This window comes from Monopterus albus, unplaced genomic scaffold, assembly GCF_001952655.1.
Source record: "Monopterus albus unplaced genomic scaffold, M_albus_1.0 scaffold20.1, whole genome shotgun sequence".
NCBI classification, from domain to species: Eukaryota; Metazoa; Chordata; class Actinopteri; order Synbranchiformes; family Synbranchidae; genus Monopterus; species Monopterus albus.
Genome location: NW_018127900.1, coordinates 2,568,921 through 2,587,715, shown reverse-complemented (window position 1 = coordinate 2,587,715; position 18,795 = coordinate 2,568,921). Strand labels below are relative to the sequence as shown.

The window sequence follows — 18,795 nt, the reverse complement described above, 5'->3', positions numbered from 1 at the left end:
CCGTGGAGCAGCAGGTAATTGGTCCCTGGGAGGTTGGTTGTAGCTAGGTGTGGTATTGGATGCTTTACTCATCCACAGCCTGGAGTCATGAGTCAGAATCAGAGCAACTGAAAAAGCTCACTGGCTGATGTTGTCAACACACATGCTGTCAACTTCTCACTTTTCCAAAGACTGTAAGTCAATGACTGACACTCTTGAAAGTTAATTTTATAACCTGGGCACATGGAAAGACAGCAGTCGTGCGTCAGGATAGAGCTACACAAGTACACACACACACATGAAAATCACAAGCTATGTCATCTGTGGTGTGTGTGTGTGTAGGTTTAAATGGCTTCTCTCAGAGCTTTGTATTCACCCTGCAGCAACAGACATTAAACAGATGATCTAATCTATTGTGCACATTAACCTCTGATCCCCGGGTGGCAACATCTTTGATTTAACCTTTAGCTGTCCCTGCTTTTGATTGATTGTCGCCATGACAGTGTTTGAAAAAAAAAAATAGACAAAAAAAGCCTCATTGTCAAAAAAGCATTTGCCTCTTGACATCAGCAGTGATGAACTACAGCCTAATTACAGTGTAGTGTTGAAAAATTGCATTTTATAAATATTACCAGAAGCGTCTCTTTCCGGAAACCATATGAACAGTTTTAATGAGAACTGCTTTGAGACTCTTGGCAGCATGTTCTGCTGTGTAACAAAGATACTGTTTTTGGAAAGAGACGCTGGTGCTGACATGTGGCCGTGCTAGTTGCTCAGTGGATGGCAATGTTACTCTGTCTGCCACTTTAGTCCATTCTGAAATATTTCAACAACTACTGAAAATGTTGGGGGTTTATGATCTAATACCTGGAAATACTTGACTATACTGCTGTGTAAAAATCTAGTGGATTTCCCATCAGCCTCAGCTGAACTCAAAACCCTGGTCAGTTAGGGTTAGGGTTTGTTATAAACCTTAACCAGCACGAAGCTTTGTAGTTTCCTGTGTACCTCAAACCAGGTTGAGACTTCCTAAAGCTCGGTGCTGTCAGCGTTTACCAGAAACACTGCACAGCTGCACTGCGCCCCTCTATCCCTGGATCAATATCTACAGTTGTCCCTATTCTAAACCTCCTATATGGTTGAGATGACTGGTTAAATGATTAATGGTCCTACTTGCACTGCTAGCATAATAAAACTATTGATCACTTTGATACAATCTTTGCTCCTTGTTCGACCAGAAGCTGAAGTGAAAGATGAGGTTACTTCCATGTGTATGTGTCTGTGTGTGTGTGTCTATGAATGAGCATTAGGAAGCGGAAGAAAGAAAATGCTCCAGCATTCTGCTCAGAACCACACGTTTGCCTTGGTTGCCCTGGCAACAGTAGCACGGACAAAGAAGCCGAGTCCTTGAAAGCAGAAATGCCGAGAGAGTGAATGGAGCAAGAGGGAGATTCAGGGAAATGGCGTGTTCGTGTGTGCGTGACCGAGGTTTGCATGTGTGTATACTTGTGTGGCCAGCGGTGTGAGGACCAATTTGAATTTTATACCTTGAGAGTGAGGACATTTTGAGCTGTCCTCACTGTTTCATGCACCATCAAAGGGCTAAGACCTGGTTTTAGGGTTAAGGTAAAAGCTAGAGTAAAGGGCTAGGGAATGTATTACATCAACGGGACTCCTCACTTAGATAGCTGTACAAGAGCTGTGTGTGCGTGTGTATCCATATAGTCTAGTTGAACAGAAGGACAGGTGGAACTCAAAATGCTGCTGTCTCCAATTGTTTGCACAGAAAGAAAAGTGATCAGGTATCAGATGTTGTGTCTCACTTGTCTGTCTGTACAGTCACAAGCACTGCTGACCTCCTGAGTGAATGCTGTCATGTCGTTCCCCTCCAGTGCTCGGGCTGATGACCGAGCGAGAGTTGAGAAGCGGGTCAGTGCTCAGTTTGAGTTCGCCTCTGCTATGAACACAGTCACCGAGTTCTACAGCCACACCCAGGAGAAAGGTGTGTTCGTCTGTGCCACTCTGTGCCTCTATTCTTTAGTTTCATGGCTACCCAAACATTCAGTTATGGGTTTTGTCTAGTGAGTGGACCTGTGACTCACTGCTGTTCTTTATCTGCAATAATGTGGCATGATGTGTGTGTGTGTGTGTGTGTATGTGTGTGTCCTCCAGGCTCTCGCTGTCTGTCGAGCGTGGCTTCCTTGGAGAGTCCTCTTATCTGCTGTCTGGGCCCGCTCATCCAGTACCTCCAAGAATTCAGCTTGGAGCGAGTTTTGAAGAGTAAAAGGTACACACAGACCCACATACAGAACCAAAAGCGTACGCTCACAAACCCAGGCTACAAGCTTCATCGTTATCAGAGGTTCCCACTGGTCAGTGAATTCTTCAGAGAACGGGGAATTTTGAGAGTTGGGCTTCAGTCAGGAACATGATGGAATTTACACATTGCCCTACTGCTTCCTTTACATTTGTGTTGCCTTAAATGCAGCATTTATGTCTGTTGTTTCTCCATTTGCAACCCTCAGAGTTGAAGAAACCAGTTTTCAGTGCTAGAACTGCCTTGATGTCTGTTAAGGACAGAATCACAGTCCTCACATTTAAAAGCTTTTCTCTGTGAGCAAACTTATTTATATTCCTGTCTTTTTAAAGAGTAAAGTGGTGATTACTGTCGGCTTTGTAGCTTGCAGAATTTAGATTCAGAAAGCATGTGACATTTATGAAAATGATCGCTACCTCTAGTTTTATGTTTATGTTTTTATCCGTGTTTTGAGTAACAATTTCCAACATTATATATAAGTAAGTGTTATTATAGAGGTTGTAAGAGAACTCACTTTTTCTTCAGTGCCTGCTCGGCCTGCTGCCCTCCAGAAGGAGATACAGGAGCATCAAAATTTCTGTCCACGTTTTTCCAAATAACAAGTCCAAAAATTAAATTAAACATACAATACTATCCAACATGCAATACCTTCAGTATTTCATATTTGCTTTTATTATGACATCCTAAATACCTGTTTTTGGGGGTGTTACTTGTTCCTGTTTTTACTTATTTGATATTATTCAGTGCACCTTAGATGATGCACTTTCATTTTCATGGTATAGGTGACTGTGCAAAGACAATAAATCTTATCTTGTACAAGTTGTTTAGTCACAGTGATTTGAGCTATGAAAAGTTATGGAGAAGTTGTGAAATCATCATGTTGTAAAACCTCTTCCTTTAAAAAAAAAAATTATGGTTTTCACATGAGCCAGTTGTATTGTAATAATATTTTGTTCTCTGTGCAGCTCATTTCAGCGTCTGTCATGTGAAACAGGTGGGATGATCCTCAGTGCTGCCACCCTCAGGAACCTGGAAATCCTCAGCAATCAGGTAAAAGCACATCTCAGCTGGCAGAGTGATCAAACATAACAAAGGGGTGAGGTCTGTCTGGATGACAAATGGTTTACACTACACTGTACACGATAACCATCTGTTGTACAGTATACTGATCAAACAAACGTCTGCAGTTTGTCTTTAGATTTGGCCAAAGTTAGCTTAAGGAAGCGTTATGTGTCTTTTATTTTTACAAAAAAAGAAGCAGTTTGACTCTTAATAATGTGCGGTTTATTATTTCATAGAATTGGGTGTTTCATTTATTTATTTTTTTCATGTATTTCAAATGTGCCACCGCTGTCTGAGTCTGTGCCCCAGCCTGGCCACCCCATCCAAATGTTTCCCCTGTATGGTGCATATCACAGCAACTGCCCAACTTGGACAAAACAGCTTATGGTCGTAGTTGCAGTGTAGAGTGCAATGGTTTAAGGAATGAGTTAAAAAGATGATAGTGACTAGTCAGGGTTTCATGGGTGATGATTCAAAAGTTCAGCATGACTCTGCTGCTATGGCATGAGTGTCAAATAGACAACATAGAGTTCGAGCCCAGGTCAAGCCTCCTCATCTGACTGCTTGTGTGTCTTCCATCACCTTCTCACTTCTTCACTTTAGAATAGCCTTTTCTACCTATAGCAGAAATAACCATAGCAGTGCTGCACATTTTAACTAACCCTCAGCTTGAACTTGGTATGTCGTGTATCTGTTGTTTACAAGATGTGTGTATTTCTGTATTTAAAAGTTGTGTGTGTGTGTGTGTTCTTTCGATGACAGACAGATGGTGGTGTGAAGGGCAGTCTGTTGTGGGTGATGGACCACACTCGCACTCCGTTTGGGAGGAGACTGATGAGGAAGTGGGTGAGCCAGCCCCTCATAGATCCACAGTGAGTTCAGCATACCCCCTGATTTCTGATGAAGTGTGACTGTCAGTGTTGTAGTGATTTGAATTCTTTCACTATTCTTCACTATCATACTACTACAAAATAAGTATGAGCACCAGGAATTTGTCTGCTCTGTGAGGCTATCTGGGTCACACCCCGGTGGTGAGGACACTTTCCTGCCCTGAATTAAGCCTCTCTGCTGTTTCTTATATTGCCTTAAGGTCATCTGGGATGGTAAAGACAGAAAAGATTTACTAACATGTGCATGTGATTAGGTAACTCAGATGGTTGCGTGATTTCAGAGCTGTTCGTGTCCGGATTAAAAAATATTGTGCACTGACAAGATAACATATGTTCTGTTAAATTTAGGAACAGACTTTGCCTGACTCTTTTTTGTTAAATTCTCAGGTACTTCCGCATTATTAAGATGCAATACTGGCACTGTGAAAAAAATACAAGTTTCCCAGATGTAATTATGATGTGGAAGTATATGTGAATGCTATTTACCAATTAGATCCTGACTATTAGGATAATTTTGAAATGAAATAAAGGCAGGATTTCCAAAAAAATTGACTTACTACATGATTTTGTTAAGGTGTGGATTTGAGTTGTTAGTTATGGCCATGTGGTTTTTCAGTCCCAGCACAGCCTGCAGGACTTACACACAGCTTGAGAGAAAGTGCCGCCTCAAAGACGTCACTCTGGGCAAAATGGGACTTAGAGGACCATGTAGCTTGACATACACTTTATTGTCTCAGTGGGACAGAAAGCACAACTGCACAATAACTGCAGTGTTATTATTTAATATGATTGATTAAATACCAAGTGATTAACACAAAAAACAAAAGTCTTTATTTTTGTAATGTACTTAATAATTATGTATGACTTTAATCGCATCAGTTTTGAAGAATAAAGTAGTACGGGGTTAGTGTCTGCTTTGTGACCTGCATGCATGAGTGTCAAGAGGTTACATGACTGTTATAAACATTGTTACTACTTCACATTTTCTGTTTCTCATGTGTGAATTCATATTTTGACTGAAAGTTTCCAACATCACATATAAATAAGTCAGCATCGTTAAAAAGGATGCAATATGTTGTACTTATTGGTGGTGTGTTTGGAGGTGATTGGAGGTGACTAGCGTTATTTTCACCCAACAGAGCAGCTGTTTCTCTTTTCAGAAACACTTCAGGGTGGAAACATAAATAATGTTCTGAAGGAAGTCTCTCTAAATAAAAAAGATGCAACTGACTCAAAGCACTTATGCTACAAAGAACCTCTCTCAGTTATAACATTGCAGTACTGTGCTAGTTCTCTTCTCTGCAGTGTAACGGTATTATCCATATATCGATTGTGTGATTTTATTTATTTTTTTTTTTCTGTGTGTGTGGCTGTCCCTCCCCCACTGTGCAGGGATTACTGCTGTGGATTGGACACAGCTCTCAGATTATACAGATAGCTCTTCTACAGAATTCCAACATGAATAAAACCCAGATTACAGGCAGGCACAATTTCAAGACACAGTACAGCAACATGACACAGACGCTATTGCACATGTGCACACATTCTTTAAGCTTTTTCAGTCTGTTTTTCTTAATAATTATGTTCAGAAATGCTTTGTATTGATGTATTGTCTTGTATACATTTTATAGTAGGTAATAGATGTCAAGTCAGGTGTTTAAAGGTGTTGAAATCTAATTCAACCTCTTAAACTCACAACTTGAGCATTTTTCTTGGGCCCAGTATAAAATGCATTGTAAAAAAGTTCATCATCTTCTTAATATTCTCAGCTTCTACCCTGTCTCCAAAAAGAGAGATCTTGTAAAGTAATAGGGAAACTAGACAGCACTCAGAGAGTACAAACCTCCACCACAGCAGCACAGTTTCCTCATAATTTTATTCCACCTACTGTAAATATTCCCACGATAGTTTTACCTTCTTAATGTGATTATGTGAAAACCGAAAATCTAGCATTTGGAATCACATTAATATAAGTATTTGAACAAAAACAATATTTCAATAATGGCAGTTTTCTCCAGGATCTAGATCTTAACTTTTGAAGATGCATCAGATGTGTTGATCATCTTCTGAATCAGCAGAGTTTCAATTACAGTGTGGTTTTAGTTACAAGTCTGTAGCGTTATCTGTTGTCTCACATGAGCGCTATAAACGTGAACATTCTGGATTGCCACATCCAGAATATTACTTGGATCCAGACCATACTGTGGTGTGTGTGGTAAATCTTATGGGGATGTTGCTGTGCAGTTTTTGTCCAAGCATTGTAGGCACCGTGTATGGTGAAGAATTTCCTGGACCCAGATAATGATCCGGACCATCACCAAAATCTAGTCGATTGTTTCGTGGGCCGTACCCTACCTCTCCAAATAATTTCATCCAAATGCATTCGTTACTTTTTGACTTGTCCTGTGAACAAACCAACAAATGCTGGTAAAAACACAACCTCCTTGGTGGAGGTAAATAAATAAATAAATAAAACAAAGCCCAGACTGATGTAACTGAGTTCAGCAGATAAGACTGCAATCACTCATTTCATAGAGGTTTTGACTGAATCTGAATTTATGCAGAAGCTAATCAGTGGCATTTTGGCAGTTATTTATTCTAAGTTCAAAACACCTTTCTTCTAAACAGTACCTGTCTATCACGACTGATTCAACTCCAAATGACGCATTAATTTTAGTCATGATGGGGAATGCACATTTAGATCTTTCTGACTTGTTTTTATAGTTTCTTTTCCTTCTTCCTTTCTTTCATGAACCCACAGGTCCATCTCAGAGAGGCAGGATGCTGTGCAGGAGCTCTTAGAGTCAGACTCTCTCACTTTAAACTCCATCAGATCCCTGATGTCACATTTGCCCGACCTGGAGAGAGGCATATGCAGCATATACCACAAAAAGGTAAGAAGTAATGAGATGGACAAAAGTCAGAGAAGGCACTGTTGTTGTTGAGCTAGGCTTTTTTTTTTTTTTACCAGTGAGATTTTGATCTTATTCACTGTGTTAAGCTGAGATTTGTGGGCATAGTGACACACTTCAAAACTGCTAGAAACAATGGCCAAAACAAAAAAAAAATTCTGACAGGTGGTAAGTTAACAAACCTCATTTTTCTTGCTGTTTTGCATTAAAATGAAAACCAAGACAATTTTCTCTGTGTGTGTTTCTCTTGTTCTGTTTGTTTTCTTTCCTTTTTTTTTTTTTTTTGCAGCTTCTTGATTAAAACCAGGGAGCAGTCGCCTCAGTGGCACTTACCCGATTGTCTGACAGAATCTCATTTCCCATTGAACTTGTGGTTGAAATGTCAGAAGGCTTCATCTTCATCCCGCCTGTGTGTGTGTGTTGTACCGGGTGCTTGATGTCTTGTTTCATTTATGTACAGCTACACACACATACACAGACAGGGGCCGTAATTTAGCCCATCTAGATGGGCCTGTGTGTAATGGCCTGTGTCGCTGTGGCTCCATTGACATAATGGGAGGGAGGGCGCACTTACGGTCTTTAGTCAGTGTTTGTTTGGGTTCATAAAAGAACAGCTGCTGACATGGAGGGGGGCATTAAAACTGCAGTGTGTGATTAATACCATTAACCACTGTCAGTGCGACTCTCATTGACCTTTCCTGACCAGATACTGTGACATCACTGATGGCAGTATGAAGTCAATATAATCTACAGTATCATCTCTCTTCATTGGTGCTGTATTTCCATGCAGAACATTGATTCATCAATAACTTGATTTAATCTGAAATGATCACCAGTTTTATCACAAAGCAGCAGAACTGATCTTCAGAAAACATGAAGCAGTAGCTATGGGTTTGCTGTGTTTTTTATATTATGGATTGTCAGGAATTGCCAAAAGAGCTGAATGTTATCAGTGACAAGTTCTGAATAAATCCCTTATTTGCATTTACAGTAGATTACATTTGGTCTCATGTGTAATGCAGTAAAGAGGCTGTGGTGGTGATTTGTTTGTTTATTTTTATTATACTGCCATATTGTCAAGACCTGCAGCCAGTGGGCTGCTGATGAGTTTTGTCTCCCAGAGATCGATGAATGCTCTTTAAGTTTGGCGGCAGATAATATTTAGTAATCTAATCTTGCTGGTTTATAGAATTTCCAAGTAACACAACACACCACACACACAAAGAAATAAAGCTTTTTGCTGGAAAACAAGAAGATATTTCTTAATATTGATTTCAAAATGGCAATTATCTTCTGATCAACTGCACCTACCATTACGGTTGAGACGCAATATGTAAGATCCACTGACTTCTCAGCAATTATCGCCTCATCAGATACTCTGCATATCTCTGTGTGTTTGTGTCTGTTCCAGTGTTCCACGCAAGAGTTTTACCTCATTAGTGGCAGTCTTTCTCACCTGGGGCAGGAATTACAGACCTTGTTACCAGCTATCCAGGCACAGATCAGCTCGGCGCTGCTCCGAGGGCTCTTGTTAGACACTCCTGGCCTGCTAGCTCCAGCCCACAGCTTTCTCAAGGTGCTCAATGAAAAGGCAGCTAAGTGAGTATCCCGCAGAATGAAAAGGAATTATTTAGAGGTAAAAGAGGAAGAATGGAGTGTTTTCAATGACCAGCCATATAAAGAAAGTGGATTTTTTATTTTTTTTTATACTGCCGTTGAACAAAGCTTTACATGTGATCGATACTGCTTATTGGCATGTGATGGACTTAAAGGATAAGGCTGGTCATTTCCTATATTAATAGCATTGTCAGACAATGAATTGCTTCTATTTAAAAACAATTAAAAACACATCAGGAAAACACACCGCTGCACTACGTGACATGTTTTTGGAACGAAACCCCGGATCTTAATATGTTTCCCCAAAGTCTCTGTGCGGTCAGAATTTCCTAAAGTTAGTACAAGTCAAAGTCAACTCCACATGCGTGAGATTTTGTGTGAGCTCTCAGCTTTGTTTACATTCCACTAGCTCCTCATGCCCTAGCCCCTCTGGGGTTTGCTGATGAAGAAACGTGTGTTTCACTGATGATGATGATTTTGAACAGCAGCGGGGGGGTCTGAGGCACAGATAAATAAACTGATCCAGGACTGACACACTGAACGTTAACCGAGATTGTTGGTTTTAGTCTCTGTATGGTGTTTGCTGAAAATGCTATTAATATGACCGGTCTTATCCTTTAAGATTCTGTATTGTTAATTACAGCAGAGTATGTTCATATATTTTATCACTTAAATTGCAGGGCAGCACCTAAAGTTGATGTTCGTAGTGGATTTATCTGTTTGTTTGTTTTTAGCTGATGAATTGTTTTCTTCAACCTAAAAGCCAAAGATGTTCAATTTGCAGTGTTATAAAATGGAGAAAAAACAGCAAATCCTCACATTTTAAGAGCCAACATCAGCTAATGATTGGTATTTTAAATGAGAAGTGACTGAAAACTGATTGTCAGAACTAGTTTTTTTGGGGGGGGGGGATTTAATTTGCCTGGTGCACTTTGTGGTGTGATAGTAATGCATTTTCATTATTTCCAAAAATAAGAAAAGAAGAACTTACTGGAGCATTTGTCAAAACTGCCGTACCGTGCACATTTTTGTCATGGACATACTGAGGAGAGAGCCAGAGAGCCACCAGAGACTGGATTTATATTTAAAATGCATAAATCTCTGTTGATGGAGACATTGGTGTCTGTTTGACTTTTCTGCAAAATGACTTAACTCAGTTTGATTGTTGATTTCATTCAGTGTCATTGTTAAATACTGGTAAATTTAGAATTAAATCTTAGACTGGTATCAAGCCTTGATGCTCATATCTAGATTAATGTGGGAATCAGACTAACACACCACAGTAGCACAACACTGGGTTCAGAAATGCAAGAAACAAAGAAAACAAAGCAGTGGGTGATGTTAGATGCCTGCTGTCTCATAATGTCTGATCAACAGCTGGCATGGACTACCAGAGTGAAGGCCTTCCTCCTGACACATGGTTAATGCTTCAGAGAACGTCCTGTATTTTGTCTGTGCTTCTGAGGAAGCATGACTTTGTGGTGTTACATTTTAACAGCAGCTGCCACATTTGGACTGTGTCTGCAGGTTGGGGAATAAGACAGAGCTCTTCTCAGACCTGTCTGGTTTCCCAGTGCTGCAGGAAAGGAGGGAGCAGATCCAAACGGTCCTTAATGAGATTCAAGACCACCGCAAAGAAATCCGACTGGCGCTGAAGGCCCCCACACTGGACTACATGGCTGTTTCTGGGCAGGAGGTACTGTCTGTGTGTGTTCGAGGCTGAGAGTGAAAGACGGGTGGGAGGAGATAGATGGCCTGATTAGGGTGGAAGACTGAGTCACACTAACGATCTGATTTCTTTCTGCGTGCGTCTGTTTTAATCACAAGTGACACATTGTTCTGTCTACTCGAGTTTTATTTATCACAGTCTTCCTCCTCCTCTTCGTCCTGTGCCCTCAGTTTCTGATTGAGGTGAAAAACGCTCTATCATCCATTGTTCCACCTGACTGGGTCAAAATCAGCTGGTGAGTTCACAGCTGCAGCACACTCACACACACTCATAGCAGAGATAAACACACACATAGTCGCTAACACTTTTATCCATTTTCTAAAATGATATGACAGTGACTGTTGTTTTAAAATAATTTTTAATATCACCTCTGAACTCAATAACATGCTGTCTGACTTTGAATTATTTTTAAAGAAATGATTGCATATCTCTGAGGAAATTGATTTTTGCTGCTAAATGGTGTCATAGTGTAATGGTATCCAGTGACATAGTAATGAGTCCTAAAACCTGGAACTTGTTAATGTGCAGCTGCTGAGAAGTGGCTAACTGAGACTACAGACATTACACGTCATCCCGCTAATCACGGACACTAATCTACTCACTAGCCCGCCTTTACTGCCTCGTTATTTTTAAACTTGTGAACTTGCAAACTAACTGACACAGCCATGGTCACTAGCTAGATCAGGTCATGCTAAGAGGAAAGGGGTTTGTGCTAAATCAAATTACAAAGCTGGAAGCCGTAGTGGTGACGCTGAAATCATGAGACCTTTGTGTAGTTTGTTTATAGCCTAACAATAGCTTTTTACTTCTGGCGATTGTATTTAGGCTTCAGAAATCATAAAGGTGGTGTTCACTTGTGAAGACTATCTTGCTGAACACAACACTTATTTTCTGCAATAATCCAAAAGCCTACAGAAAAATTCCATTGGCTTTTCGTTGAGGGAACCAGGGTGATGCTAACCTCCAAGTCGGCCTGTGATATTACCTGATGAGTAAGAACCCAGATATCTAAAGAGTCTAAAACTTTGCACCATAGTGTGTGTTTATTTCTACAACAACCTGAAACTCAGCAGCACAGGCAGTTGAAGCTAAACAGTAACACAACTATACTACCACGCAAATGATCAAAATGCAACAGCAGGTTTTTTTTTCAAGTGACCATGGTGACATTACAACATACCACACAGGGTTACTGTCACTCTGAATGCAGCCTAAGTGCACTGATCACTTTGAGATGTCTTTGTTAAAGCAGGACAGTTTATTCATTCACTTATGTAGCTTTAAACCATATGATTGGTTCCATCACCAAATTACTTGGTAGTGTATTTGTTTTTACACCATTATATTGTTCCCATCCCAAGGGTTGTGATTCCCACTTAGTAGTTTCATTCCTCACTTTAATGCATTCTTTGCTCTGCTTCCTCCACCTCACCTCTTTCCCACTTCTTCCATGCAGTACCAAGGCAGTCAGCAGGTTTCACACTCCTTTCCTGGTGGAGCGCTATAAGAAACTGCTGCAGCTCCGAGAGCAGCTGCTGCTGGACTGCCAGAGGGAGTGGACCAATTTTCTGGAGTATGATAGACACAGTCATCCACACACATCTGATCATAAACTCAAATGAAAAACTGCTAACAACATGTCAGTGTCTGGTTTGGAGAGATGCCTCCACAGCCAGAATTAGTCTCTCGTCATCCAGTCAGTGCCGTCAATGCCATCTACTCGGAACACAGTAGGCACTTACCTTAATTTACACTTGAAAATCTCTTTCCTGTCTATCTCTCTCGTTGTAGTCACTTTGGGGAGCACTACCACACCATGAAAAGGGCTGTTAGTCACCTAGCAACCATGGACTGTCTCTTTTCATTGGCTGAGGTGGCTAAACAAGGGAACTATTGCAGGTGACGTCCTCTCCTGATGACTGTAAATATTAGTTTGTATGTGTGAGAGAGAGAGGGAGTGTGTGTGTGTGCACACCTGTTATTACTCACATCGTGGGGACAGAAACCTGTTCACACACTCACACTGTGAGGACTCGGTCTTCCTCATGGTGGTGCTCAGCCTGTAAATCGCTGAATTTCAGAGTGAACATTTGGTTTGAGGTTAAAGTCAAGGTAAGAGTTAGGGTTAGGCAAGTAGTGGTAATAGTGAAAATGATGGTAAGTCTCTAGGAAATGAATGTAAGCCAATGTAAAGTCCCCATGAGGAATGGAAAAAAATGTGTGTGTGTGTGTGTGTGTGTGTGTGTGTGTGTGTGTGTGTGTGTGTTGTTGTTGCCACTACAGTGTGTGTGGGTGGCCTGTGTCGTGTCCTACAGTCTCAGACAGGCTGTGTGTGGGAGTATGCAATGGGCTCAGCAGCGCGCTCAGCCAGAACGCCAACATCTCTCCCACTCACACACACACACACACACCTTTCTCTTGCCCGTTTGTGCACGTTTGAGGGTTTTAGCTTTACATCTATCCATGTCTTATCCACGTTTTTGCAGTATTTGGGCATTTTATGCATCCTTCTCACCTTTTAGAGTATTTTAGAAGAGCATGACTGATACATCAGCAGGCCTATTTGTTACTGGCCAATACTGGGTTAAAGTTGTTTATCACATCAGTGTGTGTTTTGGAAGATGTATAGAAAAAGAAAGATAAATGTTTAATTGGCAGTTTTTTTACTTTATTTTTCTCAGTTCAAGTGCTTTTTCTATTTAGTTTTATTCATCATTTAAAATCATTTACATTTCACTTGTGTTAGATGTCCAGTGTTGCTGTAGTGTCACTGCCTTCTTTGATAGTAGGGTGTTGTGTTTATGTAAAATATCTTACCTAAGTCTGTACCTGGAAATGTTTGTTTAAATGATGCACATTTCTGGCATGAAATACAAGTTGATATGTTTTTACCCAGTTTTATTCTTTGCGTTTATTTTTAAGTATCTGCATCATCTTTAGAGGCTCATTATTGCTCAGATGCTCATAGTAAAGCAGTAAGGGGACAATGGAAGGAACGTACAATGCACAGTGTTATGGTGGGATTTAGTTTTAGGGGACCCACTGTCAGTTTTAATATTGCTTCCATCTTTAGACACATATGCATATGTGAGTGGTTTATCATTTGATTGCAACTAACTGATGTGTTGTTTGTGTTCAGACCAGAGGTGTGTGAAAGTCGGTGTCAGATCATGATCAGGGATGGCAGACATCCTGCCATCGACTTACTAATGGGCGAGCACAACCAGTATGTGCCCAATCACACTGAATTACAGGTACACATACACACACACTCACACTCAAAAGCTAATTCAGAGAGCCTTGAAACAAACTGGAGTCCAAACACACACAGGCTAACTCACTGAGTTGGTTCTGAAGCAACAAGCCCCACCACAGACACACACTTCCTTGCTCGGTGCTGGAGTGGGTGTGGGTTAATGTTGCAGCAAAAGTACAAGCCAATAGGCAAGCCGAGCTTTTAGTCCACCCGCCTCCTCAGCTGTGCAGGACAGCATGAAAAACTATTATTCTGTCCTTGTTTGCCTTCTGTCCATGTCCCTATTATTCTTCTCTCCTTTCTCTGCAAAAGGGTGATGGCCGTAGAACTATGATAATCACTGGTCCTAATATGGGGGGTAAGAGCTCCTACATCCGACAGGTGGCCCTGATCTGTGTTATGGCTCAGATGGGGTCCTATGTTCCAGCCTCTGAGGCCCGTCTGGGCATTATGGATGGCATTTACATCAGGTACGAGCACAAGCACGCCTGAAATCTGCCTCCACGTTTGTTACGTGTTTGACAGTTTGAAAAGTAATATAATTAATTAAAGTTAATGCATAGTCACCACAATTAATGTCTGATTTCTTTTCTCCTGTTTTTAATTGTATTTGCACCTTGAAACATGTTGAGACTGATCTGTTCTGATCTTAATGTTATCACATTACTGATGATCTACTGTTGCTACATAGTTAATATGATTTGTTAGATGTACAACAACACCAAAGACAATCTGCAACACCTGTTGTAAACATTCAGCACAAAATTTCTGTCCAGAATGTTTTGCATAGATAATCAACAGACCGCACTGTGACCAGTCAGAATCAACTGTGTGTGCGTGAGATTTTGTGCGACCTCTCAGCTTTGTTTACCTTACATTAACTGCTTACACTCAGGTCTGGTGTTTGCTAATGAAGAAATATGTCAGCCAGGACAGCGGTGTGTTTCACTGATGTTTTTAATTGTTTTGGAATAACAATGGAGGTCTATCGTACAGTCAAAGAAGCTAATCCAGGACTGACACACAGATGGTTTGTTCTCCTGGCCGGCATATTAAAGATGAGACGTCCATAAAGACTGACACATTCACACCAGTATACTTAATGCCTAACCACTGGCAGTAGCTCGGGAGGGAGCCTTTTAACTGTAGGGACAGTGGTTCGATCCCTGGTTTCCACATCTCGAAGTGTCTTTGACCACGACACTGAACCCCTAGTTGCTCATGGTGAGGTCACTGGTGTGTGAATGTGTGACTGGGAAACAGTGTAAAGTGCTTTGAGTGCACATCAATGTGTAGAAAAGCACTACTGTATATAAGACCATTTACATACACCTTTATGCCTTATACCTAGTAAATATTCAGTATATACACCTAGGTCATCATATAAAAGTGATACAACAATGTCATTACAAGCTACAGTATGGTGCTTCTCTCCTTGTTTTGATTGGCAGACACACTCATCAACCACATGAGTGACTTTTTCTAGCTTCGTCCCTCATTGACAGGAAGATGACAATGGTGACCAAGTCCAACATGCTTTTATTAGTTCAATTATACATAAGAGCACTGGTGAATCTACTGTGGAGATAACCCGAGCTCATCCGCCTTGTGTCACCTTCATCATCTGTGACACGGTTGACTTTATTTTTAGGACTGACGCTCAGACTAATCACGTCTAATCCCACCTTGTTCCTTACCACACAAGGAGATGTGTGATGAAGGAAAACAAGATGAACATGAGTTGTTTGACAAGCCTGGGTTTATTGTTATGTCATGGTTCACCAAGCTAGGCTCAGTGTGTCGCAGGAACCCTCAGACAATAAGGCTTTGTTGGTGAAGGACTTTTTGCCCATGGATGATTGTTCTGATTGTGTGTAATTGTTTTTATTTTGGGGGGTGGGGGGGTTCAAGCTCGTTCTTATCTATTAACCCAAACTCCTCACAGAAAGGCCCCGGGTCAGTCCAGGCTTAAATGCGGAACCTTCTTGCTGTGAGGCGACCTCACTAAACACCACGCCACTGTGCCATGCCTGTATGTAAGATCCTGAGGAAAATTTGTTTTGATAATAAACTCTCTGAGCATCAGTCGGGTCCCACTGCTACATCAAGCGTAACAGACACAACAGTGGGAACTGCTTCATCGTGTGTGAGCAGGATGTTGTGTGTTTATGAACAAAAGGGAGACAGACATGAAATGAGAGCTTTTACTAGACTGGAATAAGCAGAGTTTGGGGGATGGGGGTAATGAGATGGTTTGTAGGTGTCTAATGGGATATCCTGTCTGGACTGTTCCAGATGATTGATTATCAGTGCGGCTACAGTGGCTAATCTGGAGATTGGTTTAAAGCTGTGTGCGGCCTCATAGAGTCTTGGTTTCATGCCTACTCCACTATACTATAGCATTTTACAAATTTGCCTTATAGGGGTTTAAGCATAGTTGTTTGAGTTTGTTCCTTCATTCCTTACAGACTTCAGCAGTGTACACTATCAGCCTGGCGACTGACAGATGTGTACTGACTGTGCACATATGCAGCTGCTGTGTGTGTTTTCCTGTTGATATTGTGTCCTGAAGGTTATACAGCACATTTTCCCAACCCCTTGTCGTTGCTATGGAAACAGAAAAAAGGAAGCAGAATGTAAAGCTGTCTTTTGAAAGGGACTTTTAATCGACCATGGACTCCTAGCAGTGATTATAGCGTGCTTTATTAATGTCTTTCACTGGGGGGGCTTATGATTGGTGGTTAATATTCAGAAGGGCCTCACAAACTGAGGTGAGTGTTTTGGTGCCAACATCATCACCCAGGTGGGTGTTGTCGAGCATGGGGAGAAATGCTGTATCCTAAATCGACTCGTTTGTTTCCTCTGAGTTTTTATAGTCAGAGTGTTTGTGCCACCATGTAGGCGGCATGCAGAGCTGGTTATATAGGGTGTGTAAGATTAAATCAAATAGCCTGGAGTTACCTTTGCAGAAATCCAGGTACATGATTCACAGTGGTTGGACAAGTCTGAGGAGAACCCAGAATAATTTGACTGTTTGATTAGGTAAGGCCACAAGTTAATGTGCGTACACGGACTTTCTTGCTGTAAACTATTTTTGCAACATTTAAACGTCAGTATGCTCAATAGGACAGAAAGCAATACAGTAGGTTGAAGGGGAGGGAGTATCTAATATCAAAGAAGGTAAATTGAATCCAGAATCAAGTGAACCATAGACTGACACACAGTCCAGCTCCGTTGGAGTCTAGATTTTTTTTCCTTCAAGCTTTTTAGGACATTCACTGTCATTGAAAAAGCAATAAAAAAAAAAAATCCAGTCCACACCACCTTTGGGTATCAGTTTGTCAGTCTGAAAATAAATTTTTATCTCCACCAACAGCAGGGGTTATGTTTCTGCCGGCATGTGTTGGTTCGTTTGTGTTAACAGCATAACTCAAAAAGTATTGAATGGATTTTGATGACATTTTATGGAGGTAGAGTATTTTGGAGTTGAGTATATTTTGGAGCTGATCACTGATTTATTATTTTAATTTCTATTTTATGGTGTTGGTTTACCTTTTTACACTATTGAATCCCATTTTTCACCAAACTACATTATGAACTGTGGGGAATTCCCTCAAATAAAGTCTATGGAAATGCCGACTTCTGTAAAGTGAGCATGAATGGCTCAAAATGAAGGGGAGAGAGCCCTCATGCACTTGGGACAGTTCTCGGGCCCTGACTAACTCCACGGGAATGCACCTCAAAGTCCATGAGTCTGTGAGTTTGTACACTGGGATTGTGCCTAAATGCTTTTATGGCATTATGGGAACCTGAGTTGCCCCTTGCAGCATGCTTACACTCTCTGAGTACTGTCTAGTTTACTTTGGAAATTGTGTTACAGGGTCATTATTGTAATAGCCATGTGATTTTCTTTTTGAGTTTGGCTTTGTGGTTGTGCTTGGCTTTTGAGTCTCTCCCCTGAAAGCCAAATGAGTGATATTGCTGTGTTCAGAATGTAAAAGCAGCCTTTCCATCACTCAAAACTATGAGCGATATGGTGATATAATAAAGTGAAAGTAAAGAAGGATCCACAAGTGTCAGATAAACACTTGAAATGTGGGTAAACGTTTTCTGGAGAGGTGTGAGGTGATGATAAATGGAGTCTATTTTCAGAATCAGTTTGTTTGGCAGGAAGGAGAGGCTCAATGAGAGCAGCAGGACACCCAGCTGGTGGAGTTTCTGTCATACATCCCCTCATCAATGGACGGACAGTGTGTGAACAGCACGCTTTATTTTCATCTAATTCTATCGGTCTTTTCTTATAAATCCCAGAGCCTTAGGCATGCATGTATGCACACACTATAAACTGGTTAATGAAATGCAGCAGCATAACTGCCTTACCCCTTCCCTATACGGCGTGTGGTGTTACCATGGTAACTTGTGGTTCATTGATAGGCACTATGTTGAAAGTCAATCAGGAAAGGAAAAAGGAAAGGAACAGATTTAGAGGCGAGAAACACTGACTGGCAAGGAGATGTGGCATCTGTGATCCAGCTGGAGTTTTTATCAAATAAATTACTGTTCTGTCTGTCAGTCTGCACCTGTGCCTCGAAGGAGCTGAGGCTGGCTTTGAGGCTTGTGAAGAATTCAGTTTGTTGTCATAGTGTCTTTAGAATTGGTATATATTTTTGACATGGACTTGAGACATAACACCAGCATTGTTCAAGGTAGTCTCGTTCCCCTGTTTGTGGTTTTCCGTCACTGACCATAAATTGTGCCTCATCATCAACCATAATTTTACTTAAAATGTGTTTGGCAGTACATTCATTAAATGGCACAGTAGTAAATTTATTTAACGTGGTGTTTCTCATTACTCATTTGGCCTCACACAGGAACATTTTTGTATTCTCATCCTAAACCTCTCATGACATATGATGGCGTTCTCTATATAAGCCATGTAATGCTTCCTGTTTCCCTCTGTTTGTGAGAAAGGTTTGTTCACAAAAATGTTACCAAAGCATAAGAAGGAGAACACGGTGATATTAGAAGCCTGG

General features: G+C 41.0%; 1 protein-coding gene across 4 annotated transcripts in view; it reads left to right on the top strand.

The window, feature by feature from the left end:
- The window catches only part of msh3 (mutS homolog 3 (E. coli)), a 41,354-nt gene that overhangs the window by 6,475 nt on the left and 16,084 nt on the right, over positions 1-18,795 (top strand). For all 4 annotated transcript variants that reach the window (XM_020593876.1, XM_020593879.1, XM_020593877.1 and 1 more), the window contains 12 exons: positions 1,872-1,981; positions 2,152-2,266; positions 3,262-3,346; positions 4,121-4,230; positions 7,010-7,142; positions 8,572-8,759; positions 10,305-10,473; positions 10,677-10,741; positions 11,963-12,079; positions 12,298-12,405; positions 13,646-13,760; positions 14,075-14,232. In XM_020593876.1, the coding sequence (XP_020449532.1) occupies positions 1,872-1,981; positions 2,152-2,266; positions 3,262-3,346; positions 4,121-4,230; positions 7,010-7,142; positions 8,572-8,759; positions 10,305-10,473; positions 10,677-10,741; positions 11,963-12,079; positions 12,298-12,405; positions 13,646-13,760; positions 14,075-14,232 (1,473 nt within the window). The remainder of the gene's footprint in view (positions 1-1,871; positions 1,982-2,151; positions 2,267-3,261; positions 3,347-4,120; positions 4,231-7,009; positions 7,143-8,571; positions 8,760-10,304; positions 10,474-10,676; positions 10,742-11,962; positions 12,080-12,297; positions 12,406-13,645; positions 13,761-14,074; positions 14,233-18,795) is intronic.